Source organism: Furipterus horrens, unplaced genomic scaffold (genome assembly GCF_987537825.1).
Source record: "Furipterus horrens unplaced genomic scaffold, mFurHor1.1.pri manual_scaffold_5, whole genome shotgun sequence".
NCBI lineage: Eukaryota > Metazoa > Chordata > Mammalia > Chiroptera > Furipteridae > Furipterus > Furipterus horrens.
This window is the reverse complement of record NW_028327175.1, coordinates 12,184,766-12,208,421: the sequence shown is the minus strand read 5'-3', so window position 1 is coordinate 12,208,421 and position 23,656 is coordinate 12,184,766. Positions and strand designations below refer to the sequence as shown.

Sequence of the window (23,656 nt, the reverse complement as noted above, 5' to 3'; positions counted from 1 at the left end):
ACACTGGCCTCAGTCCACTGGGGGAGGGAGAGAGGCTGTAGGGGTCCTGGAAGGAAGGCCGTACCCCCTTGGCTTCCCTATGCTTTGAGGGCTCCCCATTTGGGCCTCAGCTCAGACAACCCTGAACGCCACTGTTCTCTACAGTCACCTGATGAGTGTAGGTAACAGTCACTCCAATCGATTAGTTCAGTCCGGAGACTGTGAGCACATTAATCAGTAACACCCCCACGACTAGAAACGACTTGGGAAATGGATACTACTCGGAAACTCATCCGTCCCAAGTCTTGGGGCCGCGGTACCGGTCCTTTCCACTAACTTCAGGTGATGATGATGATGATGAAACACATCTGCGGGGAAGGGTCCCACGATCCACGCAAAACTAAGCGCGGACCGCCGCCGCCCAGGGCTCGCTGCCGGGTCCGGGAACCTCCCGCAGGTCGGGACCGGAGAGCCGGGCCAGGTCACCTGACTCGCGGAATTTAGGGCCGCGCGGGGTGGAAGGGGAGGGGAATGGTTAGCACCTCCCTTCCCGCTCCCGCGGGATCCGGGTCGGCAGGGCCGGCGCCGGGCGGCCACGTGGTGGTGCTGCCGCTGCCCCCGCCCCGCCAGCCCAGCCCCGGAGCCGCGGCGCCCACTGACCCCCGCAGCGGAGGAGGAGGAGGAGGAGGGACCCAGGCGCAGGAAGACGGGCAGGAAGCGAGCCCGGCGGCCGCGTTTTCCTGGGGAAGCGGCGGGCGGGGTGGCGCAGGCAGCGGGGCCCGGGAGCCGCCGCGATCGCCTGGATGGGGTGAGTGCGCAGCGCCGAGAGTTGGGAGGCTCCCCGGAGCGCAGTCCCCGGCTCCCGTCCCCTGTCCCCGCCTTTGTGTCTGGGGCTCCGGCGGCGACGGGAGCCTGGGACTGCGCGCCGGGCGGAGCGGCTTAACCGGTGGACGTGAGCGTCCCGCTACCACTCCCTTGTTCCTCGCCGGGGGAAGAGCAGGAAGGCTGGGGTCCGAGTAGAGAGGGAGGACCGGGCCAAGTTAGGAGAGGGGTTTTCTTCGCGAAGGCGGGCCGGGGCAGGGCGCGGGGCCGCGGAGGAGCGAGCGCGGGTGGCAATGAATGGCCGGCCCCCGGGGGGGCGTGCTGGGTGCGCCCTCCAGCTGCACCCTGTCCCACCTGCCTGGCCCGCCCGGCGCCCGGCTCCTCCTGGATCTCCGCGACCCCAGCTCGACCCGCCTGCGCGCTAAACTTGGAGGAGCTGAGGAGGAAGGCGGGAGCGGGCGGCTCTGATGGCTCCGGCGAGCGAGGGTCCGCTATTGTTCCATTTCTGACTCCAGGAGCCCTTCGGCTGGCCCCCGGGTGCAGGCGGGGCCCCCCCGGGTCTGCGACCGCCTCCCGCTGCCCGCTCCCGGCCCTCCTTGTCCTTTTCCCGCCGCAGCTCCGAGGACGGCCGGGAAGGAGGGATCCTGGAGTTCGGGCAGACTCGGAGCCGCTGGGACTTCGGGAGGAGGGAGGGTGTGAAGGCGCAAGCGGGGCGCGGGCCGCCATCTACCCCATCTTCTGCCCGGGAGGCTGGGTACCCTCCCTGAACCCACCTTCCCGTCGCTGCCGGCTCTGCAGGTTTGGGTCCGCGGGTTAATTTCTGCACTTTGCAGGGCTCATCAGCCAACAACCCCTGGCTCACGCTCTCCTTTGCATTTGGACCTCGCACCCCCCCCCCCCTTTTGTGGAGTGGCGGGGAGTAGGGGGCTCAGAACACGGGCAGGCAGCTGACGGGCAGACGGGTGAAGTGGAGGAGTTACTGGAGACCTCCGACGGGCCGGGGCTGTGTATCCCGGCTCCCGCTCCTTTAAGGAGCCCAGCTCAGCGCAACTTGATTTCCAAAGGTGTTTGGGTTAGACCTGCGCATTCCAGGCCGCTCACCTGGACCAGCGGCTTCCCTTGGCCTCAAGCTCACACGTCATTTGGATGGATCTGCGTTTTCCTTAGGGGAGAGGAGAATTCCAGGCTCCCTGGGATAAGGAAACATTGTCCAGTTGGCTGGAGAATGGGATCTCCAGACTCGAAGGGTCTGGCAGAGAGGGAGGAGCTGTTTTTTCGGCTCAGGACTCAGCAGAAGCTCCTCTTACCGAGGAGAGCCTCACCTGCTTGAGGTTCGAACAAAGTCGCGGAAGACGTGTGCATCCCTGGGAGGCTGGATTTTGATTGCTCTGCCCCCAGTCCGCAGGTCCCTGTTTACAGGTGTGGCTGGGCGTTTTATTATCAGTGTGTGTAATCTGATCATCGTTTCTTAATGATGCCTAACCAGTGGCATATTTTTTTTTTCCTTGGGCTTGTAAGATAGATTTCATGTGAGGAAATTTATCCAGTTCTTATCATTTTTAAACAGTGCTTGCATAACATGGGTTGGGAAGGGCGGCCCCATGCTGGGCCGTCGTTGGAGGGTCTTTCAAATTTCCATTCATTGAGATGTTTCATTAATGAATTTATTGTATCATTTACACTCCTTAGATTTGTTTTATGACTTTGGGGGGAGGTAGGTGATTACAGCCCCATTGAAAAATCTTATTACTGTGAAATTGAATAAAAAGAATGGGTGCCAGGCCCTGGATACTCAGTGGGGGCATGAGAGTGTCCCTGCTCCTTAGGAGTGTACCTGACAAGGAAGTTCTGTCTCTGAATTGCTACTTCTCAAAGCATCTTTGAGACAGGTACACTTAGTATCACTCATGTTATAAAGGTGAAGAAACTGAGGTTTGCAGGTTAAAGAAACGACCTTGGAATTAATAGAATGTGATGGATTTTTGTCTCTTTCTCACCCTTCCTTCCAAAATAAAAGTGATTATGAAATATTGCCAGTATACATCAAAAGAGAATATATAGTAAGGCTTCCATTTCCCCCTACTACCTACCTCTGTTTAAGAATCGCTGATCTTCCCGTATTTGCTTTATTTCCCCTCATAAAAATAAACTGCAATCGAAATATTTTATCCACCCCCCTCCTCTGCCTTCCTTCTCAGGTACCTCACTTGTGTGTAGCTCACATATAAAGTTTCCAAACATGTTTCGGTACCTCTGGATATTACCTATTCACAAACTATCTGTGAACTTGTGTGTTTAACATTTTACATACATGGTATAATTCTCTACATACACCACAGGCATTTTTTAACTTGTCACTGTGTTTTTGAGGTACATGTAGATCTTACTTTAGTTTCTACAGCGAATTCCATTGTATGAATTGGAGTCAAGTCAGTCCCTTGCCAAGAGAAAATGAGCATATTCCCAGCTTTTCAGTTATACCTTTTCTGTTGAGGACAGTTGGTCTGTTTCCACTTTTTTACTATAATAAATTGTGCTACAATAAACATTTGAGACATATTTCCCTGGACACAAGTTTCTTTGTTACACACTTAGGCAATTAATAGCTAGGTAGCGGAGTCTAGGTAATGCTACATTTATTATTTCTTAAACTTCTCAACAAATATTTGGGGTGTATATAGGGCAGGCTGGGTTATTTGTTGAATGAAAAAGTAAAATTAATCCATTTTTAGCTCTAAGAAGATTATGTTAGTTGACTGGATTCTTTCGCTGTTTTGTTTAAAAAAGATTTTTTTTTTTTTTTTTTAAATAAGAAAAGTACCTCAATTGTGACATTGGAGCAGGGAACCAAACTGTGGTGCTGATGCTGGGATTCTCGCGCCGAAGCTTTCCTCAGCCAGTTGCTGGTGCTGTCACCTTGGATGACTCACTCAGCCTTCTGCTCGTCCCTTCCTTGGAGAGACAAGCATTTACAGAGGGCACATTCCTGCGCCAAGAGTTTACTAAAATGTGGCCGTGTGAATGACATTTTTGCCCCTAATTGTAATCCCTCAATCTGGAAGCAGTTTAAGGCATTTAAATAACATTGGCTCCTTCGTTATTCCTTCAAATTGCCAGGCACAGTCCTGCCTCAGAGCCACTGCTTTTGCTGTTCCCTCCATCTGGAACGCTCCTCCCCTGGGTAGCTACCTGTCTGTGCCCCTTGACCCCTCGGCTCTTTACTCAGACATCCTCTTTCCTGCAGACCTTCCCTGGCCAGCCCCTTCCGGCGCACCTTGTCCTCTTTTCTGCTTTATTTTTGTCCATGATACTTAACCACCTTCCAACTTGCCATATATTTTAATGAATATTAGCAGGCTGTCTTTTCATATTAGATAAGAAACTCCATGAAAACAGGACTTTTGTCTCTTTTGTTCCTGCCATATCCCTACCACCTGGAACAGTGTGGCCGTGTGGTAGGTACTTGAATGTTTGTTGAATGAATATAATGCTTTCTGTTGTGGTTTTCTACTTAGAATTTCTCTTTTGGATATCCCCTGTGGCTGTCATTGAGTGTCCCAAGAGTCATATTTACAGGTTCCATCTGGATAAAAATTACAGTATCTTACAAAGAAAGCACTCTCCTTAATTCGTGTGCCTTATCCTTTAAAACACTTGTGTTCAGATTCTTCTCTGCCACCACTTGCCTAAACTCGAATTCAGAGGAAAGCATAAGTAACACGATGCTCAGGAGTACACCCATCTTTCCTTTTCTCTGTAACAGCTTTCCAACATTTTAAATGTGGACGGTTCGGAAAGGGATCCTGATTCTGCTGTCCACGCAGCTTCAGTATAGACAGGCCAGCAACGACCTCAAGCAATGCCAATCACATGGAATTCCTAGGACTAGAATGTGTATTTCTCTGAATTGCTGCAGGGGGAATACTCATCATTGTTGTCCTGACTTTATGCATTCATCTGGGAGGGATTTTTAGAGGGTGGTGATGGAAATGAAGACCTTGTTCTAAAGACCCAGGAGCAACCAATATGTGGTAAGATACCTAGAAATACTCTTAAGAACGGTCCTTAACTCATGGTACTGATAACATTCACCGTTGAAGCCAACTGAATTTTCTCTATCTTGTATGATGAATATAGGAGTTGACAAACAAAGCTAAATATACCGATGGCCTCCTGGGTATATTTTAAATGGCTGATGGGGAAAAGAATCTAGTGAGGAGTCCCAGGTGGGGCAAATGGCGTTGAGCAGCAACATGAAGGTCAGAGAAGGATCTGGAATCCAGGCCCTTGACATCTGCTGAGGGAGAACCGCATAAACAAATCTGTTTGTCGAGCTTTGTCCATGAGTTAACAAATTTTGGACCGAGACTCTTAGCTTGATGGGAAGGCTTATGTAATTGGACCGTGTCCTATGAAAGTTGACATACTAGTGATTGATCATTCTTCAAAGATTTAAGGGAGCCCGTAACTTGAGGTGGACAGTTATGACCCAGTCACACTGTAGCCGCGAGCAGCGACCCACGCACAGTGGCTTCTTCCCACCACCCAGAAGTTGTGGGAACTTGGACGGTGGGTTATTTTTTCTTTCTGCCTTGGGAAAGGCAGAGGAAAACACAGGCCACACCTGTGCTGGTGCCCCGGGTCCTGCCCTGAGCCGAGGCGGGAGGTCTTCACACAGGGCAGGGTGGGGTGAGGAGCCTGCCGTTCTCTCTGAGCGGACCTGATTGCAGGCCCGTTCCGCGTTCATCGTGAGTGAGAGTTGATTCAGATGCTCTCAGTATCTTCTTGGAGCTTTGTTGTTGTTTTTTTAATTATCAGATTTTTGAGGGGGCACTAAATCACTGTTCTATTTTGAGAAAAGAATGTTTCACATTTCTGTAAGTTTTAAAATTGGAAAAAAAAACTAGTCAAAATAATAAGCATAGAAACTATAACCCAATATCTGTAAGTCATCCAGGGTTTCCTAGTTGTTGTTTTTTTTTAAGGAAAACCTCATTTCTGCTACTAACGGTATGTGTATGTCCAGCCAGCAGTCTTGATCAACTTCTCATTAGTCTTTCTGTGCTACTCATTTTTATACTACGTTGGGTGTGCTCTTTGTTTACTTTTTTCTATTGCTTTCCTTCTAGTCTCTAAAAGCCAGACAGAGATTTCCTCAAAATGACTCCCATCCCAGCCTGCCTCTCGGCCAATCTGTTCACGCCCGTCTTACTGTTGGTGCCTTGTTTAACAACAAGCGTGCTTTCTTCCTCTCCTTTGAAACAACCCCAGATTATTTGAAGTGCATACCCCTTGGAACAAAGCGTATTTGATTCTCATTACATCGCAGGTGGGTGTTTATATCCATGGTGGCAAAAGAAACAGAGAACTGCACACCCTATCCTGGAGATATCTGCCTCAGGCGTGGGAGGCCACCTCCCGGGCCAGGACTGCTTCTGTGTGTGGCTTCCAGAACAAAATACAAAATCACCTGTACTCCCTGCCCCATTCCTGTCTGGCTGGGGCCTGTGTCTTAGGATTTCACTTTTATTATAATATCATTGCTTTTAATTGTCCTGAAGAATTGTAGGATTTCATTTTTTATAGCTCGGGGAGAGAGTTGTTATACAGGCTATTAGAATAATTACTTAAGGAACAGAGATGTCCTAATGAGAGGGAGGCATCTGAGTGTTTAAAGTTCTGCTTTTCCAAATCCTTGCTCAAAGCATGGAAACCTCCACACCAGTCTGTAATTTCATCAGCTCAGCTGAGTATAAACGTAGCCACCTCACTTGTCTGTAATTATATTTACATGTTTTCTGTTGTAACTTGGTTATCTTTAGCAAAGCTATATGGAAAAGGTTTAATAACTTTATTCATTAAGCTTATGCTGCACATATGAAAAGGACAAGGAAATGAAAACGCGCCCCTCCCTTGGAAGGAGGCAGGGGTGTGAGTGAGGGCCAAGGCCAGAAGGAATGCCCCTTTCAGATTGCTCCTTTCAGACTTCCCAGCGGGAGCTCGGGAGGTGCCAGCAGCAGACCAAGGACTGTCCATCATTAAAGGCAACTTCACTTTTTTAAGTAGGAAAAATGTTGGTCTGTTGGCCAGACTTTTAGAAATGGTTAGTGTTGTCTAATACACAGCCCATGGTTGTGTTTTGGGCTCAGCAGCTGAACCTGAGTTTAAACCCAGCGTCCTCCATTGATACACTGAGCCACTTGGGCCAAATACACTTTCTAGACCCGGGGAATAACAGCAGGAGCATCTAATTCCAAGATCATATGTTATGATACCTGTTTATAATAGAATAGTGGAAAAAAACTGAAATTTTGCAAAATAAGACAAAATTTAAGTAAATGATAGTTCTGGTCATTGCTGTTACATTGCTAATGTTACCATCTTCTTTATCAACCTACCTTGAAGGAACTGCTGGTTTATTAGTTAATCTGATGATTTATACCCACTATTATAATAAATAGCAATGATGAGGGGTTGCCCATTTGTCATTGCAACACATCTGTGTAGTTTGCAACTATTTTCCCTATGTTGTCACTCCTCCATTTAGTCCTTCTGTTGTCACACCACTAGGTAATACGGACGACATGGAGACATATTTCCTTTGGTCGTGACCAGTCTCATTCGAAACTGCATTAACGAGTTCCTCAGTTTCACCAGACAACTTGTTTTGATTACAATCTGGGCACAGAGCAGTACTGTCGTGGTTAAAATGAAGATGGTGGCACTTACAATGAGTGAGAGGGAAGTTGCATTTCCTACTGGGTCCTCTGGAAGAATGTCCATTAGTTGGTAGACAAAAGTATACACGTTTTCTGAACTGTATATAACAGAATAGTGCTTGAGTTTGCCCAGAAGTTTGTGAGTCTTGAGTGAAATAACATTGCCGGTTAATCATTCTTCTGGGTGTGGCAGAGTCAGTCTTTTAAACTACAACTTTTGTTATCATTAACTCTCAGTGAATTCAGATCTTCAACTAGTTTTGTGATTTTTATGATAGTAAATGAATATTAAACACGGTGAAATACATTTTGTGCTTAATTTTGTGCCCATCTTGTTAGTAATAATGGTAAGATGCTGTTATTGCCAAATGGATACTATCATCACAGTCTTCGAAGAAAAAAATCTAAGTCATCACTCACAGAACTAGAAGCAAACCAGAAATACAACACAGCGGTCATTTAAAATTTTCTAGTAGCCACACAAAAATAGAAACAAGTGAAATTAATTGTAATGACATATTTTATTTTACTGAGTAGATCTGAAGTATTATCAACATGTACTAAATATAGAACTTATTAGTGGTAGAGTTGACATTGTTTTTCCATAATACATCTTTGAAACCACTGTGTATTTTCTACTTGCCAATTTGCACTGGTCACATTTCACACGTGCCTGCTGGACAGCATCAGTTTAAGTAATGTGTCATCTTGTTGGTCTTGGCACCCCAGTGCCATCTGAAACCTAGAATACCCTCATTAGAGGCATATTTGGTTGTTTCCCTGTGTCTTTAGCCAGTTATCAGGGATTTTGCTCATGGCTTTAAGCATTTCTTTAGAGAAATACAATAGCTTCATCACAAACTGATTACATGGCATAATGGGCATTTGTGGTTCTGGTTTACAGATCTATACCTCTGCTTTTGTGCATGTAATCTATGTGGGCTTTTATATATATGACAATAGTGAGACTCATTTTTGTAGGCAGGGGTTGTGTGTGGTTCACATTTCTACATAGCCCCTAGTTGGTATTCAGAGCATAGGAGCAATTAAAACACTATAGTTTTCTTATTTGTCCTCTTAAATTGCAATTTCTTGAGTGGCCATGCTGTTTTTACTCTGTAAACCCTCGTAGCATCAGGTGGCGGGTATGCGTGGATATGTGTGGGGAATGAGGAGAACACATTAAATCTTTATTACTGTTAATGAAATATCCCCCGTCCTTCACGTTAATGCTGTTGCTTCGGACTGCTAAACACAGAGAGTGGTCCAGGCATCCAATTCCGTTAACAGGGGCTGTCTTCACTGGGCAGAGGCTCTAACAGCCCCCCATTCACCCCCTGGCCCCACACCCACGGAGCACAGGCGCAGAGCATCCTGGGACTCCTAATGGGAAAAGATCTGAAAGGCTTTTCCGTTTGCTCTGCCAGAGCCACAGTGTGACAGATGCAGGCTGACATAGCCCCTGGGGAGTGATGCCTTGTTGTTTGAGCCACGGTGTTAGGCCTCTCTTCCAGGGGTCTTACTTAGAATAAATTAGGATGAGTGACAGTGTGTTTGCGTATCATATCTTCAGGGCTATTCAAGGGTAAACTGTCCAGAGGATTATCCTTGGGCCGTGAGGACTCCTGGCGCAGCTGAGCCCAGCGCTCCACCCGCCTCACGCTCTTTGTTCCTCCTCTCCTGAGGGTTTCCCTTCTTCATCCTTCGCCTCCGCTCCGTGGAGCCGATCCGCTGGGGAGCAGATAAGGGGAGGTCCACCCTGAGTCCCTCCTGGCCCCAGCTGTTACAGTAGCTACTTATTTTGTGAGAGCGTCGCAGCAGCCTTCATGGCCAGAGCTGCAGTTGTGTTCATTGTTGGCTGGTTTCTGTAGCAGAGGCAAGGAGAACAGCGTGTCCTTTCAGAATGGAAACAGCCGGAAAGACCCACAGCGGCCGGCCAGCCAGGTCCTCTGCAGTGACTGGAACGATGGAGGTGAATCATGAATGCAGCGCTTTGGAGGCGATGCTGATGGTTCGGGGGACAGGGGCCTGAGGCCCGGGGCAGAACAGATCAAGGAGCAGCTATCAGCCACACAAATGAATGATAAAGATGCTCTCCCTCACCTGCAGGTTCAGAGGGGCACTGTAGGTCATCCTGTTCTGTTCCTGGCAGTTAGACTCCAGAGAGGGTGCATTTCACTTTGGCAGGTTCAGGAAGTGGATTTAGCTCCTGACTTGAGAGATGTGCTCAGAAGAAAAACGCAGGCTGCAAGCAGCGCTGTGGCGTTCTGGGCTCCTCTCTTACTGGGGTAGCTGAGAGGGCAGCCTGAGCCTGTCGGAGTCGGTGAGAAGGTGTCAAAGGGCTTGTCAGGACTCTTAGGTGGCAAGTGACAGAAATCCAACTTGACCTAGCTTAGGCCAGAAGGGCAGTGCCTTGGTTTATGTGACCTCAAGTTCTGTGCTAAAAGGGTGTGACTCAAGCAGAGGCCGGGATCTCCGGAGTCCGGGGCCTCCCCGGTTCCCCTCTCAAACCAGCTGTCTGCACAGCGTGTGGGCATCTGCCAGGCCCACAGTTCCCAGTTTCTCCACCAGAGAAGGTCTTTCCTTCCTCTTCCCCCTTCCCCCTTCCCCTTCTTTCTTCCAACTCCTAAAATCCCTGGGAAAGTCTCTGAATATCCTTGCGGAAGACACATTCCCATCACTCAGGGAATAGCTACAGTCAGAACATGACCTGGCTGAAGTGGGACGGGGGCAGGAACAGTTTTCTAAAAGGAGAGAAATGTAGCCCTGGCTGCTATGGCTCAGTGGACTGAGCATCGGCCTGCGAGCCAAGTGTCGCTGGTTCGATTCCCTGTCAGGGCACATGACTAGGTTGCACGTCAGGTCCCCAGTTGGGGGCGTGAGTGAGAGGCACCCACACAGTGATGTTTCTCTCCCTCTCTCCCCTCTCTTTCTCCTTTCCCCTCTCTCTAAAAATAAAATAAATAAACAAATAAATTATTAAAAAATAAAAATAAAAAAAATAAATAAAAGGAGAGAAATGCACTTATCAGAAGAAGGTCAGGCACCGAGGATCAGACCAAACACCGTAGGTCTAGTACAGCATCCGGGGTAAGAGCACGGTGAGCCCTGCTCGGAGTGAGCCGGCATCCCCTCTATTGGCCTGGAGGTGAGGCACTTGCTTTTCTGAGGACACGGTATTTGAGTGACATCTAAACATGGTAGGTAGTTGGTGCAGCAGAAAGAATGTGTGTCCTCCGCCCACTCCCTTGCTTCTTTTCTGAGGGCATCGGGGTTCACAGAATCTGTTTTAGGAGCTCGCTTATCCCGTATTCTGACACATATTTGAGACTCTGGATCATTGGGTAAAGAGAGTGAGCAGGCCAGACAGAACCATTGTGAATGTTGTAAATGACATTTCCAGCATTTCAGAATGTGGACAGTCCAAGTACTCCCCGTTTGAAACCAAGTCGAAGAGCTGATGAAGTACGCAGTGAGCAAATGTTTGGCAGTTCCGTCTTCTCGAGTAAAAACAGTAGTTAAATACGATCATAAATGGAGTATGTTCTCTCACCCTAAAGATATTTTTCACTCCCTGACAATTTTGCATATGACCTCTTTTTCTCTTTTTTGTATTTGGTCTTTTAAAAAACAGTTTCCTTGAGGTATGATTTACATTCCATACAATTAACTCACCAATTTTAGTATACAGTTTAATGAGTTTTAGAAACTCTACAGGGTTGTATAATTATCATCACAATCTAATTTTAAAATATTTCCCTCACCCCCAAAAGATCCCTCATGCCCATTTGCAATTACTCTTACCATTCCCAGCCCTAGACAACCACTAACCCACTTCCTATCTCTAGATGTGTCATACAAATGGAATCTTACAATCTGGTCTTTGTTGTCTGACCTTCACTTAGCACAGTGTGTTTGAGTTCATGCATGTTGCATGATGCACTAGCATTCCCTTCCTTGTAAGTGCTGGATAGCATCCACTGTGTGGAAATGCCACATTTGGTGTACCTAGTTCATGGATATTTCAGTAGTTGCAACTTTTTGTGCAGTTATGAAGACTGATGCTATAAACATTCATGTTCTCATTTTTGTATGGACATATGTTTTCATTTCTGTTAGCAAGATAACATAGGTGTGAAATTGCTGGCTTATGGTGAATTTATATTTACCGTATTTTTTGCACTATAAGATGCACCTGATCATATAAGACGCACCTAGGTTTAGAGAACAAGAAAAAAATATATTCTTAACCAAATGGTGTACTATAATATTTAATACAATATAACAATAATATTTCAACCATGGTAAGTGAACAGCAGTCAGCAGTGGTATTAAGAACCGTTATCACTGTCATTAACAAATGAGGAGAGACTTTAAGGTTCAAGTACTCTTCTAGTTTGCTGGGAACCCCAAGAACTCATCATTGCTAGTGTCAGAATTTATGAAGTTCAGTTGCTAACAATTACTGATATCACTTTCTTCACTGCCCTCATACTAACCAGATGCCCTGAGATTCAGAAGTAAAGTGGGACATTAAAGCATCCCCAGAGGTTTTGCATGGGCCCACTGTTTCCTCTTCTAACAGCTGTTGTCACCACTGACAGGTCAGGTAATACACATCACGGTCTGTGACACAATATTTGCTCCATAAGATGTGGACATTTCCCCCCAACTTTTTTGGGCGAAAAAAGTGCATCTTAGGGAGCGAAAAATACGGTAACTTCCTAGGCAACTGCTAATATGCTTTCCACAGTGACTTTTTGCTTTCCACATTTTACATTTTCACCAGTAATGTTTGAAGAGTGGACCTGCGTTTTTAAAATTGATTGGGTCTCTTGGGTTTCAAGATAGGTAAAAGCCAAGAAGGAATGGACTTGGAAGGGAGAAGCTAAGGCACGCAGCCCACACACCGTGCAGTTTGGGGCTGATGAGTAGGTATCTATCTGCAGGGCAGCTTTTGTTTCTTCAGGGATGAACGTGGTGATTAAATGGTGCTATTGACATTAACATCAAGTGATGTGGAAACAGAAAGAACCTTTTAGAGATCGTCTTTAAGATAACCTCAAAGTGAGGGATCATCATACCTGGTTCCTTAGTCCTAGAATGGTTTTTGTACTCCAGAGGCAGCTTGTTGTGATTAAGCCCGTGCTTTGTTACATTGGATGGATTTAGGGCAGGAGGTAACCTTGGGGCTCTGCACTGGTAGGCTATTGGAGCGTGTGAGGAGCACACCTGACAGATTGGGAAATAATGTTGCCAGAGCCTGGGCTGGTTTTTTAATAGTGCTGGTGGCTCTGACTGCTTCATGGACCAGGATCTGTCCTGGTTGATGGCTGGTCTTATTTTTTAAAGAAGAATGATTATTTGTTTCTCAAGAGAAATGTCGTCATCCCCTGGATAAAGGCAAGTTGTGAATACAGAGAGGAAGACGGATGTTCTCAAGAGAGTTTTACTACATGATTTGTAAGATGCAATATCTGAAAGACAGTTGCAGTTTAAAAAGAATGTGGTCGTTTCATTGAAAAAAAAAAATTATAGAGTGTTTTAGAAATGATTCACTGCCAAAATGAAGCTAGGGCTTATACCTTTTTTATTTTTCTTAACTTTTCCCTTCTTTATCAGCTGGGCAATCTTGAACACACCTACTCCTTAGTTAATTCATAAGAAAGATGACATATATGAAAGCGCCCAGCCCATAGTGAATGCTCAGCAGAGTTTGCTTGTTTGTTTGCTCCCTTATCCATGTGTTTCTGATATGCCGAGTCAGTAAGCCTCCTGCGATGGGATTGTAGAGCAGCTTTGCTTTGTGTCATGCTGGCTCTTTAAAATTTATTGAGTGGATCCTTTACCTCTGGATAAGAGCTATGACTTTTCTGATTAGTGTTTAGTATAAAAAAATACTATACACAATGTCAGTTGCTAAATACTTTTTAAAAATTGAGGTATAATTTAAACAACATTATATTAGTTTCAGGGGTACAGCCTAATGATTCAATATTTGTATATATTGCAGAGGAACCACTGCAAGTCTAGGTAACATCCATCACCTCACATAGGGGCAGAATATTTTTCATGGGATGAGAACTTTTAAGATCTACTCTCTTAGCAACTTTCAAATATGCAATACAGTATCATTACTGTTGTTGACTATGGTCGCCATGCTGTACATGACGTCCCCTCACTTGTTTTATAATGAGGTTTGTACCTTTTGACTCCTGGGGTGTCTATTTGATGGTCCTTGCTCTCTGTTGACTCTCACATTCCATTATTCAAAAAGGTCCGCTCCCTTGGCTCAGCTCAGCATGTGGCTGGGGAGGCGAGGAGGAGTGAGAAGCTTAGCAATGAGAGGGGGCAGAGGGCAGGCAGGAGGGGAAAGGAGGGGCAAACTGAGAAGACTTCATAGGCCAAATGAGTTGGGCTTTTATTTACTGAGTTTTAACTTGTTTTAGTGCTTTCAGATGTACATGGTAAAACCTAATCACTGTGTGGCGTTTAATCAGATCCCAGTGCTGCTAACCCCAGTGCACTTGGGACCAAAGAGAGCCTCGCTGAGGTCAAGGTGAAGTTTGAAGGCTATCAAGGGTCCTAACCCAATCTCAGTCTTACACATTTATGCATGGAACATTGGTTGATTGTGTGCCGATGGCCAGTGCCCTGGTATAAGCAAAATGAAAATCCGACCCTGAAAATCCGTCATTCCAAAGTAAGCAAGCAGTGGGAGATGCATATTTTCAAATTTTCTGAAAACTGGTAGCAGAACTCCTGAACCCCTCACTCCCATGCAGGGTCTAAAAGGGCCCAAGTGTGGGCGGATGGGGGTGGGGGGGAGCATCTTTCTTCCAAGAGCACTGCACAGTGATTCCCACCACCTCTACTCAACCTCATGACTGAAACTTCTGGGACGGCTTAAAGAGACTAGACAGTCTAAGCCGGCGTGCCCCCTGCGGTGGGAGTAGCCTGACCAGGTGCCCCTTTTCTTCTCAGTTTGCCCAAATCCTGCGTTTCCTTTCAGGCTTGCTAGACCCCTACCCCCATTGGGAAGACTTCTCTGATTTTCTCAGCCCTCAAAGATTTCTCAATGACTAGATAGTGTTGTATCATTTTCTCCTCTTATCCTTGGTAGTACTTGCCCAGAGTTCCCGTAACCTAGATGTCTGCATGTGTTTAAAATTTTCCCTGCCATCACAAGAACAGATCTGCTGTTGATAAACTGAGAGCGTTGGGGGGAGAGGCAGGACTCCGGCCTCTCCTTCCCACCCTATGTCCTTGATCCCAGAAGTAGCAATATCACCATTAGGCACAGCCCGGGAGGATGCCGGCTCCGGGGCTGTGTGCTCAGGGACCTCTTGACTGGGAAGGCTGGTCTGGAGATAACCTTTCACAGAACGTATTTGCTTTTCCAGCAAACTGAGTGTGCAGTTTGGTTAAAATGTGGTCTCTGTTGCAGAGAGATTATTATCTGGGGAAACAATCAAGTATTTAAGGGAGAAGAAAGAGGTAGGTGCTGGCCAGGAGAAAAGTGCTTTAATTTTAGTTCTTCGTGTTTGTTCAATGCCTTCATCAGGGCTTTAGGTTTTAAGCCTGATGTTCTTTTAACTTGGAAGAAAGAACCTGCAGCCCCTCTGGCGCACGTCAGTGCTCTGGTGGTGCTGAGGGTTTCGGAGACGTGGTCCCACATTCCATGATGGTGGGGGGAGTTAGTGAGAGGACAGGGTTACTTCCTCTACTCCTCCAGGGCTGCGCAGCTCACAGGGAATCCTCTGCCCTTGAATCCTGTGATATGGTGTCTTCGGTGCTAAGGGATTCTTGTGATTCAGGAAAATGCGTAGCTACCTTTTGCCTTTACCACCTAATACTCTTCCCTAGTGGTCATGGGTAACCAGCTACTTGCTCTCCTAGAATTTAGAGTGTGGAGGGTTCCCCTCCCATCCTCCCAACTCCCCGTCCCCCAATATGATGGAAGATTCAAGTATAGTCAATGCTCAAAGATGTTTGTCTATCACTGTCTCTAGATTTTTTAAAAATTTTTTATTATTTATTGATTTGAGAGAGAGAGAGGAAGAGGCAGGAGAGAGACAGACATCAATTTGTTTGTTCCACTTATTTTATGTATGCACTCATTGGTTGATTCTTCTATGTGCCCTGACCAGGGATCAAACCCACAACCTTGGCATATGGGGACGATGCTCTAACCAACTGAGCTACTCCAGTCAGGGCTCTAGATTATTTTTTAATGTAAGTGTCAACTACAGGTATGTATTATTGTGTCCAGAACAGTGTTTCCCACAATCTAGCTGAGCATGCAAATCACCCGAGGAGTTAAAACAAAAATTCCAGATTTCTGAGTCTCACCTCTGATTACAGAATCAGAATACCTGGCTGCAGGTCCAAGAGAACTCTCATGGTGGACGTCATTGGCAGCCTTGCCTTACAAAATAGTCCTTGGGTCATATGTGGGGGTGTGGGCGGCTGGGGGAAGCAGTCTGACGGTACAAGAGAGGACTTCTTCTCCTAACCACTTCAGTCAGGGTGTGGTGTGGTATAGAAATAGGTAAGTAAAGAAATACTAGAAGCAACCACAGTTTAGTGTGAAAGACCTTACTTTGTTAATCTCCGTTCCTGTGAAGTTCTTTTTCGATCAGTCCAGAGGTTCCTAACCTGGAGTTTTTCTAACTTGAGGATTGGAGAAGGTAATGGAGACTTTTAAGCTATTTAAAAGAAAAAACAAAAAAACCCAGCTTGGTTAAGATACAACTCACATCCCATTCAATTCACCTACTTGAAGTGTAGCGTTGAATGGTTTTGGGATGGTCAGAGGTTGTAGTCTCTGTAGCCGTCATGACAATAAATCTAGAACATTTTCATCACCCCAAAAGGAAAGCCTATACCCATTATGTTATTTTTAATACTCAAAGACATGTAACTTATTAGTTCATAATAAAGCTCTTTAGACTAATATCAAGGTTTTTGATTCAGTCTAGAATTATATCAGGTAAGGATACCCCCTGTTAAGCTTTGATTGAAAATTACATTATTTTTAAAGGAAATATGGATTAATAAATAAACCCTGTTTGTTGGACCTGGTCTTTTGAGAAGGGAACAAGACTGTACCTCCCTGCACTGTTATATCCTCACTAACTGATTCAATGTCACGTGTTGACTGGCGACCCATGATGGGAGCTGTGTTTCAGTGACTTATTGTGGCCTGAGCAGGAAGCAAACTACCTGATAATTCCTGTTCAGTGGGAAGACGTGCTTTATTCTGCTTGACATGGAAGAACTTACATGTAACATTTCATCCTCTTTTTGTACTGCCCAAATAAGGCTGCTGTGCAGTTCATTCATTCCCAAGGACTGCTATTAGTGGAGCCTTGCTAAATTAACGGATGTCACTATACTCAAGATAGACTGTAACCCAGTTTGGGCTTTGGAAGTTTGGATTTGGGAATTGGAGCTGCGAGATGCATGCCGACCCGAGGAAGATGAGCAAGTCCCCGATTTACCCGTGGGTCCTCTTGGGGAAGCGGCGATGCAGAGGCAGAGGGAGCCCAGCATCATTTCAGGGGCAGGTTCCGTTCCACCGGTCATGGCTTCCATGTGTTAGATTCTTTTACAAATACCAGGGGAGCAGTGATCTATCACTAACTTCAGTCACCCTCAGCCACCATTCCTATCTTGAAATTACTCTTCTGTAGGTTTCCAGAACTTCTTTACCCTTGACCTTCTATCTCAGTCATCCTGAAGTTCTACCTAGAGACCACCCAGCTATCACACACCCAGAACCGAGATTCCAGGAAGATAATTGCTTCCATAGCTAATCCCTTGCCCTGGGGGTTTTTGGAATTAGTTGCTTTATTTATTTTAATCTTCAAATAAGAGTTTGCATACTTCTTACTGGCATGCTAAAAAAGAAAAAAAATGCCATAGATAAACACACACACAAAACCAGCACACCACCTGTGAAAACCGACCATGACCTCAAGCAGAAGTCTTTCCCACCGTGACTGAAGGAACGCTTTGGGTGGATTCCGCCTCCGTGGGCTACACCAGCGGTCCCCAACCTTTTTGGCACCAGGGGACCAGTTTCGTGGAAGACGATTTTTCCACAGACCTGGGTGGGGGGCAAGGGAAGGGTGGAGACAGGAGGCGGGGCTCAGGTGGTAATGTGAAGGCGTCTATGGATGGGGAGGGGGGAGGTTGGGGACCCCTGGGCTACATGGTTTGTGAATTATTCAAGCCTTGGTCTCTCTTCTGTCCTTTCCCTGTTGCATGGATTTGGCTTCTTTCCTTGGCTATTAGCATTTCACCCAGAAGGTGGAAGGAATTAAACTCCAAGGGTGATTTCCATTTTCCAGCTACACCTGGTGGAGGACCATGAGCCAATGGCACCTTGGGAATATCCGATTATTATTACTGCCACTTGGAGTCATCGGAAGGTGCTTTGTTTGGTGATGAAAGAAAGGCTTTTTATAAATCGGTGCCACTCGGACAAGTGTATTCCCTGTTTATCTACCTCAGTTCTAGGTTCTCAAACATCAGTGTGCAAAAGATCAGACCAAATAGATTCCTGGGCCCTGCTCTCAGAGATTCAATTTCAATGGGGGTGTGGACTAGGGTTTTGCATTCAGCAACCTGTCCCCAGGTCCTTCAGATTCAGATTAGCTAGTGGCCAACTTTGAGAAACACCGTTCTGGAATTTACACTTTGCTGTTCAGGTACCAGCCCAACCTTCTCTGTGGTTAAATGCCTGGCAGTTACCAAGGTGTAATTACAGTACCTATGTTTCCAAGGCAACATGCATTTTGTCACTTGGACCTGCTGAGTTGGGTAGATTGAAGGGGACCACAGGGAGGCTGCTGCAGATTAATGTCATGAAAGGGCCTTATGATGACTGGGCTTTCATACCATTCAGCCAAGACTCTTGCGTAACAGCAGCAGCAATAACAAAAATAAACACGTGAGAAGCCAGCGAGTTGCTGGACGTGTGGTGGTCGCGAGGAGGACACGAGGACAGATGAGTACAGCCTTGTAGTGGCTCGCATTCCCCCGTCTCTTCAGATCAGTTTAGTCCCGAATGGTAAGATGGTAAAGCTGTTTCCTGGAACGGCTTTGGGAAAGGAAATGTCAGCTGTGGGTAACATTTGGCCGCTGTTTCTTGGTCCTCAGATGACTAGTACGGGTGAAGGTGACCTGTCCTCACTTTCTGTCAGTGGAGCCTTGAAGCTACATTTACAGAGCACTTACGATCACCTTGCCCATAAGGTTCCTTGCCTTTTTGACCTAAAGGCCAAGTTCTGCCCTTTGTGCGTTTTCCATGTTTACGGATGAAGAAGACAAAGCCCATCCATGTTTTAGCCCAGGACCCTGCTTTTCGGTTTTAGTTTTAGGCTGGAGGGCAGCAGGGAACACAGGCAGCTGTCCGACCGGGGGCGCCTGGTCCTGAATTCCAGCTTACACAGGCTTTGTGGCTGCAGACAGGTTTCCTGACTTCTCGGAGGCTCTGCTTCTGGAAAACGAGGGTCTCAGACTCCATCAGTCGTGTTAATGTTGGAAGAATGACAACGCCCTTGCAGAGTCAGATGAAAACTAGAAACTTTCATCCCTGAAAAAAGTACACAGCTACGTGAGGTGGTTTCTTAAGACTCTTTCAGCTCCAAGTGGTAACGAACAGCTGGGTCCCACGAGGACCTGGGAAGTCTTTCATTGTTTAAGTGGCCTCCCGAGGAATGAGGTATTTGCTGAGGGAGGTTTTGTTGCTCCTGGCATTTTTCACTAACTGCCCTGTGCGCTTCGAGGGGGGAAAACCACCCAGAGAAAAATAAACAGGGAATGCTCGGCATCTGGGGTATGAACTGCCGTCCTTATCATCCTTCACTGTGGTGACCGCTCACGAAGAAGGTGGTGGGTGGCATGACTGTCACATGAAAGATGTGGCGAGGAATTAGCTCAGCATACAGATACTGTATTGTGTATAACAACGGGTAAGTAGTTACACTTGTTGTCTTTTTAATGTTGGGGATGTTGAGGTAAAATGTAAAGGCCCGGTTCACTTGGACAGGTCAGCAGGTTCCAAGAAGTAGCATCTATCCTGAGTGGGAATAACATGTTCTCGACCACATCTTCGCTCTTAAATCAGGCCACCTGCCTGACTCAACCCCAGTCCTGCCCCTGGCCAGAGCGGGAATCCCATCGGGAGGGAATGTCTGTGGTATTGATTTGGGAACCTTGACACTTGATTTCTTTATGTCCTTCTCTGCTTAGGTGTTGAGCAGTCACCTCTAGAGCTTTGGAAGGCTGAATGGACTGAACATGAAGAGCTTGAAAGCAAAGTTCAGGAAGAGCGACGTAAGTTCCTCGTTCTTCTGGGCCCTGGCTCGGTGGCTTTTGTGAGTGGCCGGCTCTAGGCTCCTTGTTTTTTGTATGTACAGCTTTCAAAAATGACATTTTAGAATTCCTGGGGTCTGTGCTGTGTAGAGAAAAGAACGAATTACACGTCTTCAAGAAAGGAATCAGTAAAAACCTCAGCTTTCCTAACGTCCCCCAAATCTGATTTTTAGGAGATGCTGGTCTCCTGGGCGTGGTTAAAGAGTTACATCTTAGCAGGGTTCATGGTTAGCCTTAGGAAACTGTTCTTAACTTTCTATGAAGACTTTTATGGTAGAACAGTATCTATCCTGTACCTTTTCTCCCCCTGAATTCCTGGGGTTCTTACTCATTTGTTATTCATCATAAAAGGCTGGATTGGAGGAACCAGCTGTGATGTCAGCATTGTGAAACAAAGCTTCCCAGAGGAGAAAACGGAGAAGAATAGCATAGCAGCGGGGTCATACACAACGCTGTTTTAACAAGAGGTCACCTCGTAAACCCCACTGAGATTCCAGTCTCATACGAGTTGCATTCCAGATGGTTCGAGCAGAACCGTTGAATGGGAGAAATTCACGGACGGGCATTTGTTGGAATTCCAGCTACATCATCCTCATAATGGGCTTGCTTGGCTATTGTTTAACATTAGGTAATTAACGGTAACCCTGGATTTTATTGCTGTGCTGTGAACGACATGACAGCGCGGCAGAGCCACATTTTTGCAATAAATCGAGGCTGCGTCTTTTATGGCCCATGACACACACACCTCCTTTTGGCTGAAGCTTATCTCCTGAGCTTGCATCATGACATTAACTTACTGCCCTGATAAGACCCAGACCAGAGAGGATGCTTGCGGGATGATGGCGGAGTCTTGTCTGGCCGGAAGGAAGTTAGAGCTAGAAAGGTTTTTCAGGAAAAGTTGGTCTTGTCTTCTCCTTCTTCAGGTAAGCTGGCTGACGCTCGGAATGTGAACTGGCTTGGCCAGTCATCCCGCTGGCCTTTGGCTGGTGAGAGCCTCAGTCTTCTGACTTCTTCACCGCTTGCCCCTGCCACTCCCCCGAGAAACTCCCTAAAAACCTCCTCAGCTGCCGGCCATGCGGTACTAGAGCCTGTAGGTCTCATTCGGCTTTCTGCTAAGAAGAAAAAGGCAGTTAAATGGGAAGTGTTGCCCAGTTGGGCAAATATGGGTTTGAAAAATGTGTGACCAGGTTAACCAATGTCTTTTCCATTCCCAGGGAATTTGGGGAGCTTCCATTTATACAAGTTGAGATTATTTTAGCAACATTTTATCAGTCTAGAATTCCATGATACATGAACAGGGGCAGGGGGAAATGCAAGGCACATAAACTTCTGGTTTAAAAAATCACCAACTGTGGCAATAGGGCGGGTGTGGCTGGATTCTAGTTTTTAAATAAAAACTGCAGTATTTCCGTGATACATTAACACCACAGTAATAACACTATTAAAAGCTTCTAGGGTTTGGCAGCAGGAAGGTTGAGCAGTTGGCAATCTGTGCTAAGAGTAGAACTGATAGTGGAGCAAGCTTCGGGGAGGGAGCAAAGGAAAGTGGTATAATGGGGCCAGAAAATATCAGATGGCTCCCCCAATTCGTCCCACAGTGCTTCCCAGAGCCACGCCATCGAACAGCTAAGTGGAAGGGATGAAAACAAAAAAGAAAACCATTTCAAACCCCAGTTGGTTCACGAGCCACGTGATACGAGTTACCATATGTCTGGTGCTTTGCCAAGCTCTTTGGTAAAATCATTTCATCTTGCCACAACCTTAGATGGCAGGTGTTCTTGTTGGGCTCATTTTACAGATGGAGACACTGAGACCAAGGAAGGCACAGTAACTTGTGTGGCTTCTTAGAGTTCTGAGTTGTATAGCCAACCAGTTTTTGTACCAAAGTAGCCTGTTTCTGGAGCCCAGGGTTCCTGAAAGAGAAAATTTGGCTGGGGATTTGGATTTATGAGACAGGACAATATTAGCAGCAGTTTGGGAAAGTGACTTTGGACCGAGGTGTGCGGCCTTGGGAAATCTCTTACCTTTCCTGAACCTCAGGTGTGTCCCCTGAAAAGTGGAGAAAAATAGCAGCTTTACAAAGTTGTCGTGAAGGTTAAGTGTGCTCATATATACAAAACACACATCTTAGGACCTAGCAGTCAGGAGATGCTTGGTAAATATTTATTCTTTTCTTTTAATCAGAAACCTATGATAAAAAGTGGGATCTGGCCTTGGCTGGGTAGCTCAGTTAGAGTGTCATCCCGATAGGCCGACATTGTGGGTTCGATCCCGTGTCAGGGTACATACAAGAGTCAACCAATGAATGCATACATAAGTGGGACAACAAATCGATGTTTTTTCTTTCCTCCCACCCTCTCTCTTCTTTCCTTTTAAAATAAATTTTTTAAAAGTGGGATTGGAAAAGTATATACATGGTCTAGAGGGCAGAGCAATCTGGCAATAGCTGCTGCCTCTGAGGAGGGAAATGGAGAGCTGGGAGTGGAGAGAGGAAGGAGGCTTGCTTTTCAGTGTGTGCCTTTCAATTTGCATATTTACGTTACAAGAAAAATAAAATTTCAACTTTTTATAATCAGTTAAATGAGCCAAATGATATTCTTTTTTTAACCCAAAGTGAGTAGTCTCTCTCAAAGAATGAGCCTAAACCCCCAGCCATCACATTTTCCTGCTTGTCTCTGTGTGGGGCTGAATGGAGACGCTGGAAGAAAGGGCGCTTTGTGTTTCTGGGGGGTAGGAAGAAGGGACAGCAGATCATGTTCGTGCTCTCATAAAGAGGAGGCAGGTGACCCACTGGTGTGATCGCGTTTCAGCCCGCTTGTGTCTGGGAGGTCTGTCTGCAGCCTGACAGGCCTCTGGCCATTGAGAGCAAAACCCAGGAGTGAAAAAGGACACAGTTGGCCCAGAGGAGGCCCCCTGTGGATGGGCTTAAGGCCGCTCTGCTACTCCAGGACCATCATGCAGGTAGAGGTCTATCCCAGCGTCCCTTCTAGGACAGTTGGCTCAGACGGCCACCCCATCAAGGTCAGGTTTATGTGCATGCAATAGGGGACTGAACCTGACTCTGTGGACTGTGGTTAGATAATGTCATTGTCTCGTTGCTCGAATCCCTGAAATTACTTGGGATCCTGCAGATAACCCACAGAGGCTAAAGAGAGCTGTGGAGCTGAACACTTGTCCTTCTCCTGTGGATGACATTTTTCAGTTCCCTTTAATCGCTTTATTTTGGGCATCCTTAAACTTGGGTTAGATATGGGAGAGAACGCAGGGGAAATGTGAAGTATGGCTCTTGTCTTGAAGAAGCTCATAAACTGAAGTGGGAGGAAAGAAATAGCATGCAAAGAAATAACTAAGGTGAAATACAAATTGTATAGAATGATCATTATTAAAGGGAACCTTCAAGGTGATATAAGCCAGTTGTTACGTTGTGGGCTCAGCATGGCCAGTGCTGTAGATTTTCAGAGAAGGGCGAATCCCTGGAAATGGGGAAACCTAGGAGAGCTTCACACACAGAGCCTCTTCTATGTAGAGGGTGGGTAGCATCTGAAAGGGTGACTGGGAGAGGAGGGGAGGGTGATGCTGGGTGACTGTCTTAAAATACGGCCCTTGACATTATATTGTTGATACTTCCAGAGCCCAGTAGAGTGCCCATGCATGGCTCTGAGTCTTTTAATTACAACTCTATAAATATTTCTTTCTCGTTTTAAAAATGGACATACTTGACTTTTATGCTTATAAGATAAGCATGGAGTTTT

At 46.3% G+C, this 23,656-nt stretch overlaps 1 protein-coding gene across 2 annotated transcripts in view; it reads left to right on the top strand.

The window, feature by feature from the left end:
• The first annotated feature begins 541 nt into the window (after positions 1-541).
• RAI14 (retinoic acid induced 14) overlaps positions 542-23,656 on the top strand; it is a 131,135-nt gene continuing 108,020 nt past the window's right edge. The window contains exons 1-2 of one of the 2 annotated variants that reach the window (XM_090276183.1): positions 542-787; positions 19,782-19,865. In XM_090276183.1, coding sequence (XP_090132309.1) covers positions 19,830-19,865 — 36 coding nt within the window. In that variant the 5' untranslated portion in view covers positions 542-787; positions 19,782-19,829. Of the gene's footprint in view, positions 788-913; positions 932-19,781; positions 19,866-23,656 lie in introns of those variants that run through there. The other variant, XM_090276184.1, reaches the window with a different exon arrangement.